The sequence below is a fragment of the Orbicella faveolata genome, unplaced genomic scaffold (assembly GCF_042242905.1).
Source record: "Orbicella faveolata isolate gen_17 unplaced genomic scaffold, um_ofav_v1 contig_3, whole genome shotgun sequence".
Lineage (NCBI taxonomy): Eukaryota > Metazoa > Cnidaria > Anthozoa > Scleractinia > Merulinidae > Orbicella > Orbicella faveolata.
In genome coordinates this window covers 2499420-2518224 of record NW_028301558.1, presented here as the reverse complement: position 1 = coordinate 2518224, position 18805 = coordinate 2499420, and the positions used below count along the sequence as shown (strand labels likewise).

The 18805-nt window shown below is 41.9% G+C and overlaps 1 protein-coding gene across 3 annotated transcripts in view; it reads left to right on the top strand.

The window, feature by feature from the left end:
- LOC110049457 (adhesion G protein-coupled receptor L3-like) overlaps positions 1-1856 on the top strand; it is a 43996-nt gene extending 42140 nt beyond the window's left edge. For all 3 annotated transcript variants that reach the window (XM_089297524.1, XM_089297525.1, XM_089297526.1), the window contains 2 exons: positions 887-952; positions 1031-1856. In XM_089297524.1, the coding sequence (XP_089153650.1) occupies positions 887-952; positions 1031-1174 (210 nt within the window). In that variant the 3' untranslated portion in view covers positions 1175-1856. The remainder of the gene's footprint in view (positions 1-886; positions 953-1030) is intronic.
- The last annotated feature ends 16949 nt before the right edge of the window (positions 1857-18805 follow it).

Genomic DNA, 18805 nt, shown 5'->3' with positions numbered 1-18805 from the left:
GTTTGTAGCTAAATTTCAAGTTCTCAAGTTCACACTGTTTCCTCGGCGGTCGGCAGATCTTGTTTGATTGCTCAGCGGAACATTTTGAATTAGAATGAATCACGGAAAAAGACAACACTCCTAGAAAAGAGCGAGATTGTCGATCGAAGTCTTCGAATCGAGCTACAATAGGCAATTGATCATCACTTTCAAATAATATGACCATGCAAAATGACGATCTCTCTCAGTTGCTCTCCTTTGACACAACGATAACTTCGAAGTTAAACTTCGCACTGTTCTTCAAAAAGCATCACAGTCACAACGACAACAGAATCGATCAGAATCGAATGTGTACGTATAGTCCCAAGTGTTTCTCCTTCTCTCGCGAACGAGCGTGAAGCGCGCGCTAGAGATTGGTAACAACCCGCTATTTTATCGGGCCCGGTAAGTACCGGGAAAATTTACGGGTGCTTCGAGAAACGCTATTTCGGGCCCGGTAAAGTTTCCCGTTAACCGGCCCGGTAAGTTATCGGGCCCGGTATTTACGGGAGCTTTCGAGAAACAGGCCCCTGGGCGGTGTCTTTCCGTTTCTCCCACACTCTCCGTATCTCTCTTGACTAACTGGTCTTTCCTTACATACGAAAGTCGCTCATGACGTTTTTATAGCGACTAAGTGTCTAAACTGCCGAGCATGCGCAATTACGTCGATTCTCAGATTTCTGACACAATCAGACTTCACTCTGATCAACCAAAAATTGAGAAGATCTGGGCACGACATTAGCTACCTACATTAAAGTAAAACACTTTTGAAAGATGGAATCCCATAAAATTTACACATTTGTCGTTTGTAGATTCTTGAAAACACGGGCTCAAATTGTAGACATCTGTTATGATTTGTCATTTCCAGGTACGGGGATCACTAAAAGCACTCAAAGACCGTCATTCATTAGAGTCAAGCATTAGGCAAGAACAGGTTTGTTAAGATCTTAGCTTCTTGTTTTCTAGTTACGAAAACTTTGCTGCAACTTTATGCCGCATTTTTTTCTTTTAGAAAAAGAGATTGCGGGAATCCCGGACAGAACAGAAGATCAGCAGTTCAATGAGAGCCAATCCAGCCGGGAAAAAGAATTTAATCAAACAAGTTTCAGGACTAAAGCAAAGCAGAAAGAAAAGAGAAAAAGCTACCAACGTGTAACAGGCCGTAAAGCAAAGTTTAAAGAATAGAATAGACGTTTCATATCTGTGCTCTCCTATGGGATGAGCGCCCTAGAAATTCAAAACTTTAACATTTTCCCGATACAAATTTCTGCTTCAGAAACTCTCATGTTTAGTGACCTGCAGCCAATATGTAAACAAAATATTATCCAACATTGATGTTTCAAAAAAACTTCTGTCGAATCTTTCCTTTCTGGGGTACGCCGTGGTACGAAGTACTTCAAACTTTGCAGGAAATTTCACACCGGAAAAGCAATTTTGGAGAACTTAACTGGTGAACTAAATGCAACTAACCGTGATAAAGTAGTTCGAAATAAATCTGCATGTTCTGTAGACGGCGCGAAAGCCGATTAAATGACAAAGTTGAGTAAACAAACCCACTTGTAAGCCAATTTACTGCAGGAAGAAAAGGCTCAGAGTCAGTCCGTATAGTGAAAAACTGTGACCTCAAGCTTGAAAATGCTGCCCGGGGTTGCAGGGCGAGGGCAGCATTTTCAAGACATCGGTCACTGTTTTTCACTAAACGGACCGACCAGCCGACCAATAACAAATATAGCTTCAGGTGGTGAAATAAAGAAACCAGCCAGGGTGACTTCTCCCATTATCATATCCTTTTATCCTCGTGCAGAACGTTGCAAAAAATAAAAAGTGGATATCGATAATAGCCGCTGAAAAATTTATTCCACATTACAAAAAGTTAATGTAAAAAAAAAATTCAATTTCCCATTTTCAATTTCCCATGCCCCATACGCCATGCCCCATACCCCATGCCCCATTAGGGACTTTCATACCGGGAAGCCTGGGTACTAGTTTCGCGGTTTGTAGGGACAAAATTTTCGCGGGAAAAATTGTAAATATGGCGGTCCTTCATGAATTGTCATAGTTTTAAACACTTTTCATCAGAAATTCGTCTTTGGAGGTAGAAAACCCTATATAAAAGTTAAGTTGTTGGCCATGCAGAAAGAAATTCAAGAAACATGGAGAAAAGTGCATAGTTTGACAAAGAAAATTGCGTGAAGTGGTTGGCAGATATCGGAGCCTCTACATCTGGTATAAAAAAAGAACTAACAATGAGGAGAAATCGATTATCAAGATATCCAGGACTAGTTCAGAAACTCAAGGCAAAGTCAGAAAAAGCTTACGTATTTCCGTGTAGTCTTGATTCCGCGGATATTCCACCGGCCACAGCCAAGTGGAGGGCAGCCAACGACGATTTGCCCAAGATCAACAATGAAATGTTTACTCAGTATGTTTCCATGAAACGGGAAGGTAGTGCTGGTCAGCAGAAGAAAGCGTTACAAATGTTTACAAGTAGAAAAATTGTCAATGTCAAAACTCTTGTCAACGAGCGAGTAGTTTACGTGAAGGCTATGACAAAAAAGTCTTACGGGTCCATGCAACGCCCCACAGTTATTATGTTTGAAAATGGAATACCAACCAAAGTTCACTGTAGTTGCCCAGTAGGACTAAGTGGAATCTGTTGCCATGTATTAGCATTGCTTCTCTTCTTGAAACACTATCATGAAACTGGAGAGAAAATACAAGCCTTAACATGTACAGAACAACTCCAGAAATGGCATAGGTCTTCACACAAGAGTTCTATATACCAATGGTACCACTGAGGGAGTCAAAAGTTAAATCTGCCGTAAGAGTTGAAAACAAAGGAGGTACCATTCAAGTGGCTAATCCCCAAAATAGCACGATGAAACGTGATGTTCAAAACATGAGAGATGAAATGAAAAGTGGAATCATTAAAATTGAGGACACCTTTAAACTGTTTGAACATCATGTGTACACAGTACTGGTTGAATCAACTGAACAACCCCTGACTTTTCAGTGATACAGTTATCTGATATAGAACCTGGGTAGATATCACTGAAAGAAAAAAAAAGACTCATCCCATATGATGCAATTCCAATGAAGGCTTTGCCTGTTATGATGTTCTTGTAGTTAGAAAACATGAGAGAATTTAAATCAAGATTTGATACATGCTGAAATTTGAATTCAGTGCAATCGAGGATCATGTCTGTGAGTCCATGGCCAGTCTTAATGAAAATATCTGGCATCATCTTTAGTAAAAAACCAGCTTCTGGCTTAAGGTTAATACAAGTAAAGATTGTCTCAAGGAAAACTATCCAACTAACAAATATGCATAAATGCCATCACACCCTGATGGAGAGAATGTCCACAGATTGTAAGCACTGCAAAGAGTTCTGGTGGTTTATCTAAAGATCTCTTCCCAGTACCTTTACAATCAGTATAGATGATGACATCACTGTAAGGCTGCACACAATTCCAGAGAATGAATGAATTAATACCTTTATTTAAGTGTCAAACTAAAATAGCAGTAAATAACCACTTAATGGGGACACTATAAATAAAATAAAATTAATAAAACTATTTACAACTGATAAAACGAGTATGAAATTAATGAGATTATTTACCTGCGCATGATTGTTGAGTGTGGCTTAGAACTATTTACAAATACGTATAGACTTTATAAAATACTAAAGTGTCTATTAAGTACGACATAAAATACAATCAGAACAATGAGCATCAGCCAGTAAGGAATTTAAATCAAGCTTTCTAATATTCTGCTTAAATACAGATAATGCAGAAAGGTCTTATATTTTTGGGTATTAGACTCCATAACTTTAGGCCAATGTATCTGATGGAATGCTTGCCATATCTAGTCGTGTTAAATCTTTGCATGGCAAACTCCTTGTTTCTCGGTGAATATTTGGTGTCTGTAATATGGAGGAGGTCTGCAATATATTTCGGACAAATGCGTTTGTCATACTTTGCATGCGGTTTTCCTACGTGCGCGCATGCGCATCAGTGTCATGCATGTTGCTCGCTCGCTCGAATAAAAGTTGTTGCCTTGATTACTTTGAATCGTCTTGAATCTCTACCATCCTGACCCGAAAACACAACATGGCGTCAGAGGTGGGATCATTTCTGTGAGTACACAACTTAAACTGTGATTTTCATCGCGAGTTTGGGCACCAGGCCGGTGCATATCCACGTCTTTGATCGACATTCAAAACAACAAACATGGCGGAGCTAGCCGGATTACCAATTCCCCACATGGACTGGTCCTCATCGGACGCACCGCAAGCTCTCAGAAAATTCAAAAATCTCTGCCAGCTGTACTTCTCCGGCCCGTTAAAGGAAAAGAGCGAGCCAGAACAGATAAGTTTCCTGCTCATTTGGGCGGGCGATGAAGGCCGAGAACTAGCCTCCACGTGGACGTTGACAGCTGACGAAAAGAAGAAACTCAACACGTACTGGGAAAAATGTGAAGACTATGTGGCACCGAGAAGTAATTTCAGACTCGCCCGATACAAACTTCGCACCATCAAGCAAGAACCGAGCGAAGCGGTCGATTCCTTCCTCAAGAAAGCACGTATCTTAGTGAAAGAATGTAAGTACACAAGTCCTGACGAACATATCATTGACGCCCTAATCTTTGGATCAAACAACCCGCGTGTGCAGTCAAAACTTCTTGAACATGATGAAACCTTGACACTTGACAAAGCAATAAACATTGCGAGAACCCAAGAAGCTACAAGTAACCAGTTGCAGGACATCAGAGGCAGTCAAACTACAACGGTCAATGCCCTGAGGCAGGGTCCACACACGGGACAGCCCCCAACACAGGGAACCCAGGCTAAAGACGACAAATGTGGAAATTGTGGAAATTTTCATGATCTAGCTCGGAGATCATTGTGCCCAGCATATGGAACAAAGTGTGAAGCCTGTGGCAGATACAACCACTGGAAAGCTGTGTGCCGCTCTCGCCAAAGAGTAAAACAGCAAGACCATGGGCAACCCAGAGACCGATGGCAAAAGAAAAAGGAGAACATTCATGCACTTGACACAGCTGACCAAAGTGCTGAAGCTCCACCACCAGAGAACACACCACACATGCTGGACATTCCACAACACAACACTCCACAACTGTACTTTCACTCCTTGTACATAAACGGTGTCTCTGAGAACGACACACAAGCTTTACTACAGCTACAAGTGGACTCAGGTCAAGTAACAGCACCCCTATTATGCAAACTTGACACTGGAGCAGAGGGGAACGTCATACCCGTGGATATATACAAACGTCTGTGCCCACAGTCAAGCTACAGCCCAGAAGGCACACCGCTTGGACTAACTCCCTCAAGTACAATGATTACTGCCTTTGGGGGTCACACCATACCACACTATGGCATCTGTGAGCTCACCTTGTCACATCATGGCCACTCTAAATCGTATGCCTTCCATTTAGTGAACACTGTAGGCCCAACAATCCTGGGCCTCCCGACCTGTCGTGATATGAAGTTTGTAACCCCACCACACAGACCGAGGAAGTACCTATGCCAAACCCACAGGGCTGCCCAGATGCAAAGTCAGAGCTTCTTTGCCAGTATCAGGATTACTTCCAGGGAATTGGATGCTTCCAGGGGGAGTTTCATATCACCCTAGACCCCACGGTTCCCCCAGTCATCCACCCACCACGACGAGTACCTGAAGCGCTACGTGAGCCTCTTAAGAGAGAACTTGATGCACTTGTTGAACAAGGCATCATAGCAAAAGTACATGAGCTCACCGACTGGGTGAACGCACTAGTCTGCGTGACCAAGGCCAATGGTACGCTTCGATTGTGCTTAGACCCAAAAGACCTCAATCGTGCCATCAAGCGCCCACATCACTGCACCCCAACATTGGACGATGTATTTCCAAAGCTAAACGGAGCCAAATACTTCAGTATCGTAGATGCCCGAAGCGGATATTGGAACATTAAACTTGATCATGCCAGCTCTTTGTACACAACATTCAAGTCACCTCATGGCAGATATAGGTTCCTGCGGCTTCCCTTCGGTCTGATCTGTGCCCAGGACATCTTTCAGAAGAAAGTTGACGAAACTTTTGGAGATCTGCCTGGTGTAACTGGCATCGCTGATGACATCGTCATCTATGGATGCGACCTCGCTGACCATGATACAAACCTGAAAGTAGTTATGGAACGTGCTCGTGAAACCGGTCTCCGTTTCAATGCAGACAAATGCAAGATAAGATGCACAGAAATACCATTCTTTGGCCACATCATCAGCTCAAACGGCCTCAGACCAGACCCACAGAAGGTGGAAGCAGTTAACAACATGGACCTCTCCACGAGTCTTGCTGACCTACAAACCTTTCTTGGCATGACACAGTTCCTCAGACGTTACCTGCCCAACCTGGCAGCACACTCAGCCACCCTTTGGGACCTCACCAAGAGAAGCAGTGAGTTCCAGTGGCAGCCCCAGCACCAGCTAGCTGTAGATAAGATTAAGAAAGCCATCACATCAGCCGATTCGTTACAGTACTTTGACAGTACAAAACCAGTGACCATCCAAGTTGACGTATCCTCGCGTGGCCTTGGTGCAACCCTGCTCCAAGACAAGGGCCCCATCGAGTATAGAAGCAAGCTCTTGACAGAGACAGAATCACGCTATTCAAACATCCAGAGAGAAATGCTAGCCGTGGTACATGGTCTTGAGAAGTTCAACTACTATGTATATGGAAGAGGCGTCACTGTTGAGACAGACCACAAGCCGTTAGAGGCGATTTTCAAGAAACACCTTGCAACAGCTCCTCCACGCATCGCAAGGATGATGCTCAGGATCCAGAAGTACGATGTAGACATCAAGTATGTCCAAGGAAAGAACGTCCCATTGGCTGATGCACTGTCCAGGATCAGCCCCTGCCCTGGTGATACAACTGAAGGGCTGGACGTATCTGTCCATGAACTGCACCTCCACCTGAATGCAAGCCCAACAAGGATTGCTCAGATTAAAGAAGAAACAGCCAAGGATGAGGTACTCCTCTCACTTCGCTCAACCATTACCCAAGGATGGCCCGACAGAAGATCAGATTGCCCAGCACTCCTTCATGCATTCTGGAATTATCGTGACGAATTAACCGTCGCAGATGGAGTCATCCTGAAGGGTACACGCATTCTCATTCCGAAGAGCCTACAGGCAGACGTATTGCAGCAATTACACTATGCACATCAAGGAGCAGAAAAATGCAAACTGCGTGCTATGGGTTCAGTGTTCTGGGTCAACATAAACCGCGACATAGAAGAGATGGTCAAATCCTGCGCTCCATGTCAACACAATCAAAATATGAACTTAAAGGAGCCCCTCGTGCCTCATGACATCCCACAGAAACCATGGCACACACTTGGATGTGACCTATTCTTTTGGAACAACTCACCCTATTTGTTGTTATCTGACTATTACAGCAAGTTCTCACTAGTGCGAAAGTTGAACAACATCCGGTCAGACACAACAATAGCACACCTGAAATCCATTTTTGAAGAACATGGGATCCCAAATAAACTTGTCACTGGCAATGACACTCAGTTCACCTCTGCATTATTCCAAGAATTCTGCAGCACTTATGGTTTCACCCAGGTGACAACAAGTCCGTACTATCCACAAGCCAATGGTTTCATCGAGAGAGCCGTACAGACTGTAAAGAACCTCCTCCAGAAATGCAAAGAATCTGGTGCAGATCCTCATCTTGCCATGTTATGCCTTCGCAGCACCCCTCTTGACCACAACATCGCATCACCAGCAGAGCTCTTAAACTCAAGAGTATACCAAGGAAACCTCCCTTCTGTATCCAAACCAGGCCTGTCCTTATCTGCAGATGGAGACGTAAACACCAAGCTCCAAGCGCGGCAAGATCAGCATAAATCATAGTATGGCAGGTCTTCCAAGCCCCTTCCTGCCATACACCCTAATGACCCAGTGCGTGTACTTAGCCCACACAATCACAAATGGGAACCTGGTATTGTCAAGTGTAGCACACAGGCCCCCCGTTCATATATGGTCACCATGGCAGATGGTAGTACCCTCAGACGAAACCGCAGTCATCTTCGCCCAACAGGAGAGAAAATTTGTATCCAGAGCAACAACCCCAGTGATGAACCATCGACACCCCTGAATGAAGTCTATAGCACCGCGCCCAGCACCTTACCAAGTGAGAGTTTCCCTACGTGTGAACAGACCACACCGGCACCTGCCAGTACACCACAGTTGAGAGGTCCAGCTCCAGAACCCCCACTCCGCAGATCCTCAAGGCTTGTCAAGCCCCCTGACAGATTGGACTTATAAACTGAACAAAACTCATTGCTAATTTTTGTTGTTGTTGTTGTTACTGTTGCCATATCTCCGTCAGAAGGAGGGGGATGTCATAGTTTGCATGCGGTTTTCCTACATGCGCGCATGCGCATCAGTGTCATGCATGTTGCTCGCCCGCTCGAATAAAAGTTGTTGCCTTGATTACTTTGAATCGTCTTGAATCTCTACGATCCTGACCCGAAAACACAACAGTATTTTTTTGTCTTGTACATAAAAACAGCCATATCCTGTAACCGTCTGTTACGCAGGGTGCACAGATTAACCATACTCAGTAATTTATCATTTTGAACTGTTCAACAGATAATCCACACAAGTACTCAAATGTATTTGGCTTCTTAATGAGATTGGAGTAGCTAGATTGCTCTTGTTGTAGCCTTTTTACAGCAATCTTCAGTCCCTCATTTTTTTATTACTATTTTGCTGGGTTTGTTCAATGTTTCGCAATTTAATTTTTAAACTGAGATTTTCAGTCCTCAGTTTTTTAACTACGTCTTGAGCATTGGTCAGCTGCTCGGTCAATAGCTGCTTATCTTCGTCCAACGCACCCAAACGAGTAGATAACTGTCGTTTAGATAACTTCCTTGACCTTTCAGTAGTTGGCTGATCTCTTTCTGTTAGAGTTTCTCTGTTTTTAGATCCAGAAACGACAGAACACCGCCTGGCCAGAAAAAGTTTCCTACTTACTTTTCGTTTGGCAGGCTTTGTTGCTTTTCTCTCTAATTAAGCTTTCGCCTGTTTAAGCTTTTTTTTCCAGTGTCACTAATTGAGAGGCTGGGGCAGGGATGTCAGGAAAATCAGCACTCGTGTTCTCTCAATATCCACGGCTCCAATGTTCCGCACAAATATGGCCAGAATGCCAGGTTATACCCGTCTTTTGAAGAATCCTGGTGTAGGCAGCTTGAACCTCAGGGTCACGGGACAAACGATAAAACTTGTTCGATTCCCCTTGAGGATTTCGCGTTCGTAAATTGTTGGTACAGAATGCTGAACAACAAAACCACTTCACCATCCTTTCTTGTCACACTGCCGCGATATTTTTTATTGTCCCTACAAACCGCGAGACTAGTACCCAGGCTTCCCGGTATGAAAGTCCCTAATGCCCCATGCCCCATGCCCCATGCCCCATGCCTCATGCCCCATGCCCCACGACCCACGACCCACGACCCACGACCCACGACCCACGCCCCACGCCCGATGCCCCATGCCCCATGCCCCATGCCCCATGCCCCATGCCCCATGCCCCATGCCCCATGCCTTATGCCCCATGCCCCATGCCCCATGCCCCATGCCCCATGCCCCATGCCCCATGCCCCATGCCCCATGCCTCATGCCCCATGCCCCACGACCCACGACCCACGACCCACGACCCACGACCCACGACCCACGACCCACGACCCACGCCCCACACCCCACGCCCGATGCCCCATGCCCCATGCCCCATGCCCCATGCCCCATGCCCCATGCCTTATGCCCCATGCCCCATGCCCCATGCCCCATGCCCCATGCCCCATGCCCCATGCCCCATGCCCCATGCCCCATGCCCCATGCCCCATGCCCCATGCCCCATGCCCCATGCCCCATGCCCCATGCCCCATGCCCCATGCCCCATGCCCCATGCCCCATGCCCCATGCCCCATGCCCCATGCCCCGTTTTAGTAACATCCATTTAGTGGATAAAGTCACGGAATTATAATGTATATAGGAGATTAATAAAGTTGTGCGTTTTTCCAAACCTCAGATATTCGTCGAAATATTTTGCACAAATTTACAGAGCCCAGTATGGAGCCGCCATGTCCTCCGCAGTACACCAACATTGCGGCCGGAAAATAGTGTAAACATCTGAACTTACTTTGGCTATCTAGGCGAGTGATTATCTGTACTGAACAAACAATTTTACATAAGCACTTTTCCTCGTACTTTAACCTCCTAATGGGCTAAAAAACACAAGATAAGTATATGTTTTTCGACAAACGCGTTCGTAGCTCTATGTCACGCACCGCCATAACTCTGAAATTCAAAATGTCTCGCTTGCTTGAGAAACGCAGAAAAACAACAACAACAACAACTAAACCGACAAAGGCTAAGGAAACTGGACTGAAACGTTTATAGGTTGATATAAAGACCTTGACTCATTCTACGCCCTAAAGGCCTGCAAACGAGTAATAAGCTATTAATCGATTCCATGAATAGCTTGAGCACATCGACTCCATTGAATTTCGTACGACTTCAAATGCAGAACATTTAGCTCAATTGCAATGTGGCTAGTGCTTCTCAGTATAACGACTGCCTGGGTACACACAGCAAGGCGTCTAGTTTACAAAAATGATCCGACTTTAAACACTCAAGCAGACTTCATCCCAGCGAAACTGTTACTTACTTATGTGCATTCTTTTGTTTTCCACACCTAGTTTTATGCTAAAGTAATTTCACAATTTCATTTCTCTATATAGCGTTACCAATCTTGTAAAATTTGCATTTGATCATGTGACATTCGTCAATTTTCTTAGGATACTTTTATATTAACATGCTTTATAAGCAAATCAAACAAGGAATATGGCAGATCTAAAACTGTGTAGGAACCGTGAATACTCGCATGCTCTGATTGGTCGGTTTTCTACTATTAGTACTTTCTGCTACTTGCTGAAAAGGAGAATCTTTGTTTACGATATTTACCTCAGCATAAGTGATACAGTTTCTAATGGAACTACAAAAACATGAGTTCTGATATTGAAAGGGCACACAGTACTATTAACTGTCTCAACGAATTTGAGCCCGATGTAATGAATACTTTTTTGCGCGGGGCGGGTTTAAAAACTCAAAGTTTTACAAAAAATGTATGAACTCATTGGCGCTTTTGCCACCCAGAAATTTTGCAGTCTTTGAAAGCCAATTTCTCCTCGAATTTTTCACCCAAAGAGGCAAACATGTAATTCATTACTAAGTTTCACAAACCCTTGAAATGTTTGTAGTCAATTCGTGCCTGGCGTGATTCCTTATTTACGATGACCTCCGCAAAGATCCTCCTATATTTTAAAATTAGAATAGATAATTCAATAAAGGGTACAGCAGGCACTGAAGTGAAAACAAAATGTCCTTAATTCCCTTGGAATACCAGTGGAAAATACATTTTTTAGCTTTGGACCATTATTAGTTAACAGAACACTATCCGGTACTCGAATAAGAAGCGATGTTTCTAAACATTTAACTATAAAAAATTGCGATAAAATATTTCTAAGCGTATTGAGAAAGTTAAAAATTTTGTTATCCAGTACTACCTGAAAACCAACTGTCATGTATCTGTCAATTAAAATAGTATCCAGTTTATTTAAGAGCCAGTGCCCATAACTATGGACCAAACAACGGCACAAGTCGAAAAATCGATTTTGCTCATTTTTTGCCCATAGATTGGCCCTAGCTAGTAAACAAACGGACCATAGTTAGTTTCCGCTAATGCAGCTTTTTTGGGGAGAAATTTGCGAAAAACGATTTTGCCCCGATTGAGCTCAAAATCTACTTCCTGTTATGCTAAATTTTCTGAAAATTTGATTGCTTTGCGCGTCGCACAGCAGCTACTTGAGAATCTTTCAATGGTCTTTACATTCAGCTCAGGTCTTCATGGTATGACTGAGCGAAAAACAAAATAAATCGAGGTTTCTTTTGAGCCCGAAACGAGATCGAACAGAAACGCAAAATATTACGATGCGTTGCAAACGAATTATAGCACTAAAAAATCGCCATATTTTTCAATGGGCTATAACTTTAAATGCCATGAAAACACTTTCTACGGGTTAACTGTACACCCACCTGTTTGAAAATCAAAAAATATCTCTGGGCAAATGGTTTTAAGTCGCCCGCCTTGGCCTGTGCTTCTCATAGATTTTTCCCTGAACCGCCGTGAGAATGTAAACAATTGCGTGACGCGGGCGGTCACCGTGAATACATAATTCGTTTCCAACAAACCGCAGATGGCTATCTTAGAACATTTGGGTGAAAAAAGAAACACATAATGGACCACTTTTAACTTTAATATTTTGAAAGTCATCGCTTTGGAAATTTCGTTAATTAAAAACGTCAATTAAAAGCAATTTACTTGGAGTTCGGGTGTTACTGCTATGTCGTTTTAAGCTGTCGTTCTTTCCTTGATCATTTTAATTACAAGAGCGAGTTCTAGAAAGAAAATCGTTCTAAGTTCATTTGTTAAGCGTAATGACAAGTTGATATTGTTGGTTTGTATTGTTGCCTTACGTGATCTGAATGAACGCTACAGTGATTAAATTTGTATTTGTTGATTGATTTCGACGGATCGATTTTCGGTTAAACCTTTTTATTTGTACCAACACATTGCCTTTATAGTGCCTTTTCTCCCGCTAAAAAGTCGGAAAAAGTAAAGTAAACAAATCCTAAAAGTTTAAATCATAAATTAGAGGCATCGACAGTGCGAGTGTCTCGGTAAGCTGTTAATTTGAACAATTACTGTGCTGGACGGATTGCTTTCCAGGTTACGCACGTACTATACATATAGTTCATTGTGCGCGAATGTTTCTGTTTCAAACAACTGAAATGCTCAATGCTTTTTTTTTCTTTTTTTCTTCAGTCTTAAAACTTAAGGTTAGAGTTAGGCTAAACCCTAAACTGTTTTGGCGGCCAACCTATTTTTGGCTAATTGCTTAATCAAATTATATATATATTTCATTGAAATTCGCTCTTCCGTGACCGACTTCCGCGAACAAAACAAGATGGATGTTCGCTGTTCATTTAAGACTACAATCCTGGTCAAAAGTGTTGGCACAGTTACGGCAGATGACTTCACAGGCAGCCTCTCTTAAGACCAAAACCGCGCAAGCCCGCCTACCCCCCTCCCCCTGTCAATGTTGATAAAAATCTTGAAGAAAAAAAATCCTTGACAATAGCTTCAGAATAGCCACGTTTGAAGAATTGTTCGCCTCCTAGAACAGTATTCTCGAACTAAAGAGACGAGAAGATAGATATTCACGTCTTATTCCAATAATAGCGATTTTTCAGCAATCGCGTTTGGTTCCAACACAACTGTCTAACCACTTTCTATTGTCCCTTTTTCCTTTTTTCCCACATCCGATCTAGTCTTTAGAATAGCTTCGTTTTCATACAACATTGCTAGGGGGGAGGGGGGTCAATTGTACTTGCTTCTATTCATCTTTTGTTCTAAAACGTTAAGGACGTAGTTGAAATCGAGGGTTTTAGCGCGCAAAAGGGGGAGGTGTCCCAACAACTTATGGCCAGGATTGTAGGTTTACACGAGAGGAAATTGTTCCGGATTCGTGATGAATTCGGAACGTTTCAGTGCCGGATTGATTTTGCCGTTTACATAAAAGTGGACGAATCTGAAAAAAAAAAATCCCCGGAATTTAAAGTGGGAACTTTGAATCCGAAAACTTTTGAATCTGGAGAGTTTTGTCGTGTAAACGATTTTCTCTCGAATCCGCATATTTTTCCGCCTGTGATCTTTTGAGCTTGCGGTGGAACGAAAATGGCGGATTACATGATCCAGTCGTATACGTAGTCGAGTCTTAGGCACATTGATGGCCATTTGATGGCGGTCGCTGGGTGATTACCTCGTGCTGTTTCAGGTGTAGTAATCACTTTTATAATACTGCGCAGATGACGACGATGGCACGATCGAAAACCTCGACGGTTCTAGATATTAAGTAAAGACCAGAATAACTTCCTGGAGGGACCTGACATGATGAATAACAGTACCGTGGTCAGCGAGTTGAAAGAAAACTTCAGACTGTCTCAACCTACCCCCAGCCTTATTTTCGGAGGCATTTTGTTTCTCGTTGTCGAGGCAACAAACTGCTTGTTAACCATTCCATCATGAATGTGCCCGGAGTTATCGTCGTGTGTAAACGGTTAAGAATCCGAATATCCTTTCCCTGTAAACCCCTACTAATCCGAATACTCTAAAATTGATGAATCCGGGAACCTTTACGAATCCAAAAAAACTCCTTTAGTGTAAACCTAGTCCTAGATCGACCACTGTAATGTTTATTTGTCTACCAGTGTTATGATCTGCAAATTTCGGTTAATTGATCAAACAACCAAAGTAGAAAAGATGGAGTTTTTCCCAGTATGATCGAACTTAAACGCAATTTCTTCCTGGGCTAATTCAATTCAAGAAATTCCAGGTTTTCTAGCTGAGTTTGAGCATATTGTGTAGGTACAAATTTTCTACACAGCTAGAAGAGCTGAGATGCCATCACGCAGTTGGTAGTTTATAGAAATTATGGTATTTCCACTTGACTTTATTTGTCAGTCAATGATTCAATTGCCATAAACCATAGAGGATTGGTTGTATCTCTAAAACTGCCACTATATTGTAAGTTATCAGTGAAATCAATAAAATAAACAAGTGTTAATATCATTTCCCGGAGTACTGTAGCAACGTTCTTTATCAGGGATGTCGTGGGTGTTGCAATGCAAATGAAAAAACATATATATATTTATACTAACTTAAACAAAAAAAAACATTTTCCATTATTTTATCCACACAACGTTTCAAAAATTGCTTTCATCGGATTGCTGGAAACGAATATTTTACTCGAGAGTGGCTATCCGCGTCACGCAATTGTTTACATTCCAACGGCGGATTTTGGGCAAAATCTATGAGAAACACAGGCCAAGACGGGCGACTTGAAACCATTTGCCCAGAGATGTTTTTTGATAGCCTTACAGGTGGGTGTATATTTAACCCGTAGAAAGTGTTTTTACGGTATTTAAAGTTATAGCCCATAGAAAAATATGGCGATGTTTTTAAGCAATAATTCTCTTGCCACACACTGTAAAATTTTGCGTGTCAGTTTTGTCTCTTTTCGGGCTCAAAACTAACTTTGATTTATTTTATTTTTCGCTCAGTCATACCACGAAGACCTGAAAAGAATATAAAATCCATTGAAAGATTCTCAAGTAACTGTTCTGCGGAGCGCGAAGCAATCAAATATTCGGAAAATTCAGCAAAACCGGAAGTAGATTTTGAGCCCAATCGGGTCGAAATCGTTTTTGGCGTATTTCTACCAAAGAAAGCTGTATTAGCAGAAACTAACTATGGTCCGTTTCTATTCTTACTAGGACCTATCTATGGACAAAATACAAGCGAAATCAATTTTTCGACTTGTGCCATTGATAGGCGATTTAGGTCCATTTTTGTAGGCATTCACTCTTAATTATTAAAAAACGGTCTGTAAGATTGATTTGAATGTTTCTTTTCAAACTCTGGGTCCCCTACAATGGAATCAAAGTGATTTTATTTGGTTAATTTTGTATCCTGGACTTGCTTACAGTCAACAATATTAATAGTAAGAATATTTTAGTGCTGAGCAATACTATTGGTAGAAAAAAAGAGTCTAGTCGTGTTACTTAATTAAACATTCTTTGTGTATTTTAAAAGTATTAGGCCCTCGACAAGGTAGCGAATTTGCTCCAACATCGCGAAGTAGTACAACATGCACTCTGCGCGCTCGTATAAGAATTTAGTGTGGATAAGTTTGGCCTCTAGACTGTAGAAAAACTCTGTCGAGCGAGTACTACTACTTTTCGTCGCATTGTAGTTAATTAAAGGTTAACGCAGTCAGCGAGTGAATTATCGGGATTTACCTGCAAGAGTTCACTAACAATGAACGAGAAATTTCAATACCGCACGAGGCTTTGCCGAGTGTGGTATTGAAAATTTCGAGTTTATTGTTAGTGGACGAGTACAGGTAAATCCTGATAATTCACGAGCAACAAGAAGATCTGTTAGATCTTATAACCGCGCTTTAAAAATCTAACGGTTCCCTTAGCACTACCGTCGGAACGCAGTGCACATTCCAAAGCAGTCATTGATGATTCTTTTCTTACTGTAGACATCACATCACTTGATCAACACAAACTGTATTATTGCACCATCAGTGGTAGCCGTTGACAAATCTTCGATGACGTAATGGTCTTAACCTAGAACTTTCTTCGGGATATGTATGGGCATGAACGATATGAACGACACAATAACAACACTATTAACAACAGCTTTCTTTCTTAAAAGTCATGATTAAATTTAATTGGTGTTTTCGATTTTGGTCACTCCAGTGACCACAGATTGAAAACGTGACAGAAAATTGGCGTTACTTTTGATTCTCACCAAATTTGTCATATCCCCGCCTCGGGAGAATTTTGTTAAGTTAGCTAATTTGGTATGAAAGCCACCGTAATGGCGGTCGCCGTCGGCGAAATGTTTCTTTGCTCAAAATTGGGGCCAAATCTTTCGGAGATGGAAATCAGGACATTTGTAAGGACACAGAAAGTAATTTGGGACCAGTTGCTGGCTTCTAAGGCTGAATTTGTCCAGAAGTAAGCTGTATTTTCGTTTTCGTGCCGAAAGCCACGCGATGAAATCTTATCGGTTTGTTCTGCTGTCTTGTTCTGTTTTTTCTCGTGGTCTTTTTTGTAGCCCGCCGAGGCCAGTCTTTCTTCTAAATCAGTTGAAAAAAGTTCGAAAAAGATGTTCCCATCCAAGTTTAAGCTCTCAGGCGATAATTCTGGGGAGTGAGGTCACAAAAAAAATTCTAATTAATTCTGGTTTTGTTCGATTTCGCTGAAATTTTAACACGATAAAGCTGAATTGTTAAGGAATAGATTTACTGCCTGCCAATGTGTGGTAGCTATTAACGCTTAAGTGATATATCGCTTCGAAATCAGGGTTTTGAAGAGATTTTTGTGCAACGTGTGGGTTCGGCGTGATTTTGTAATCGGAGGTTTTTGTTGACCCCGAAGGAAAAAATACCCGGAAAAGGTCATTTCATCGATGATTCAAACGAATATAAATATGTATATGTTCCGAGCGAAATTTCTGCTGAAAAAATATAATTTTTGACGAACGCTGGGTTTTTAATTTTTTTCCCGCGAAAGTCAGTATCGGAGATGAGATTTATTAATGTTTCAACAGCTTTTGGCGGGTAAACATCACAGGTTGCGTGACTCAAAATTTGGCCGAGTGAAAGCTTGGGTCTGGTCGCCTACAAATCGAAAAAAAAACCACGGGTAAACCATGAACCACGCTCGGCCCATGGCCGCGCGGTTAATGAGTGCGTTAACATTTTTACTATTCAAATTGAATACACTGCATTGAAACCACTATATTTGAGTCAGCCGAAGCCATGGTGTAATGACAGTGGTGTGTTAAATTTACACCACGGCTATTACACCACGATAATGACGTCAAGGTGGTTGTTTCGTCACAACCCAGTATCACGTGGCAAAAATCAGCCAATCAGAAAATCGGAATTCGTACAGTGTATGAAAGTTGAATAATAATCAACAATAACACCTGACTCTCCAGACTGTCGATCACCTTAACTTTGTTAAGTGTTCTACACTTTTCTATATTCGTTCACACGTTCGAAAATTAGTTTCTGTGCATCATTAATTCAGGGCGAAACTGGATAGAACTGAATGTTAGAAACATGCTAATACTTTTGAATAACTTTGACATTTGTCAGTTAGTCAGAGATCCCTCAAACGAATTAAGCAGCTGGTGTGGAAATATTTGAAAGAATATGAACAAAAGTATCTTCTCGCATTTGGCTTCACAGCTATGTAGGGATACGTTCTCTTCGTCTATCGTCTGTTTTTCAAGCTTCGCTATGAGACACCGTAGCTTCTTCAAGCCGAAAACGTCCACTGACAAATATCCGTATATATTTTGTGCGAATTTTGTTAACTAGGTATAGCAACTTACGAGTCCATGACGTCAGTCTTTTGACATTAGTATTCCACTTGATGTAAATATTTTCATTTTCAAATAATTTGACAGACATTTGAGCACCCAAATGTAAAGAAGTTAACCATATTTATTGTGAAAGTTTGTTTAACGCTCCCTCAAACAATAGGATATTTTTCCGGACATTTGTTTGCTGCTGTCTTCTTGACGTAAATTGTTGAAGTGAAGGCACCACTGATAGAAAATACACAACATTTTCGAAAATGGCGTCTGTACTGCTTTTTTCTTTTCTTTTTCTTTTTTTTTTTTTTCCTGCAGCAGGGAACTTAACCGTCAGCGTTTGCATATCTGTCAAACTGAGCGGGTTAAAGTTGCGAAATTAAAAAAAAAAAAAAAAAAAAAAAAACTAGATCGCTTTTCCTGGAGTTTCTTGTTCACTTCAAAATTAATTAGAAAAAACGAGAAACCTTTCAAGAGCAAATGCATTTGATCAGTGTCAAAACTGTAACTCAGGCGTAGAACTAAAATCATCAAAGGGTTATCACGAACTACATGCAATAACTCCTGGGGAAAGGATAAAGATCACGAAACTGGAACTTAGTTAACTATGCCTGAAATAAGTTACGTTTCTCGATTTTTAAGATATCAACAAGTGTACATGTACTGTGTTTATTTTCCTTCCCGAAACGTCTTAATA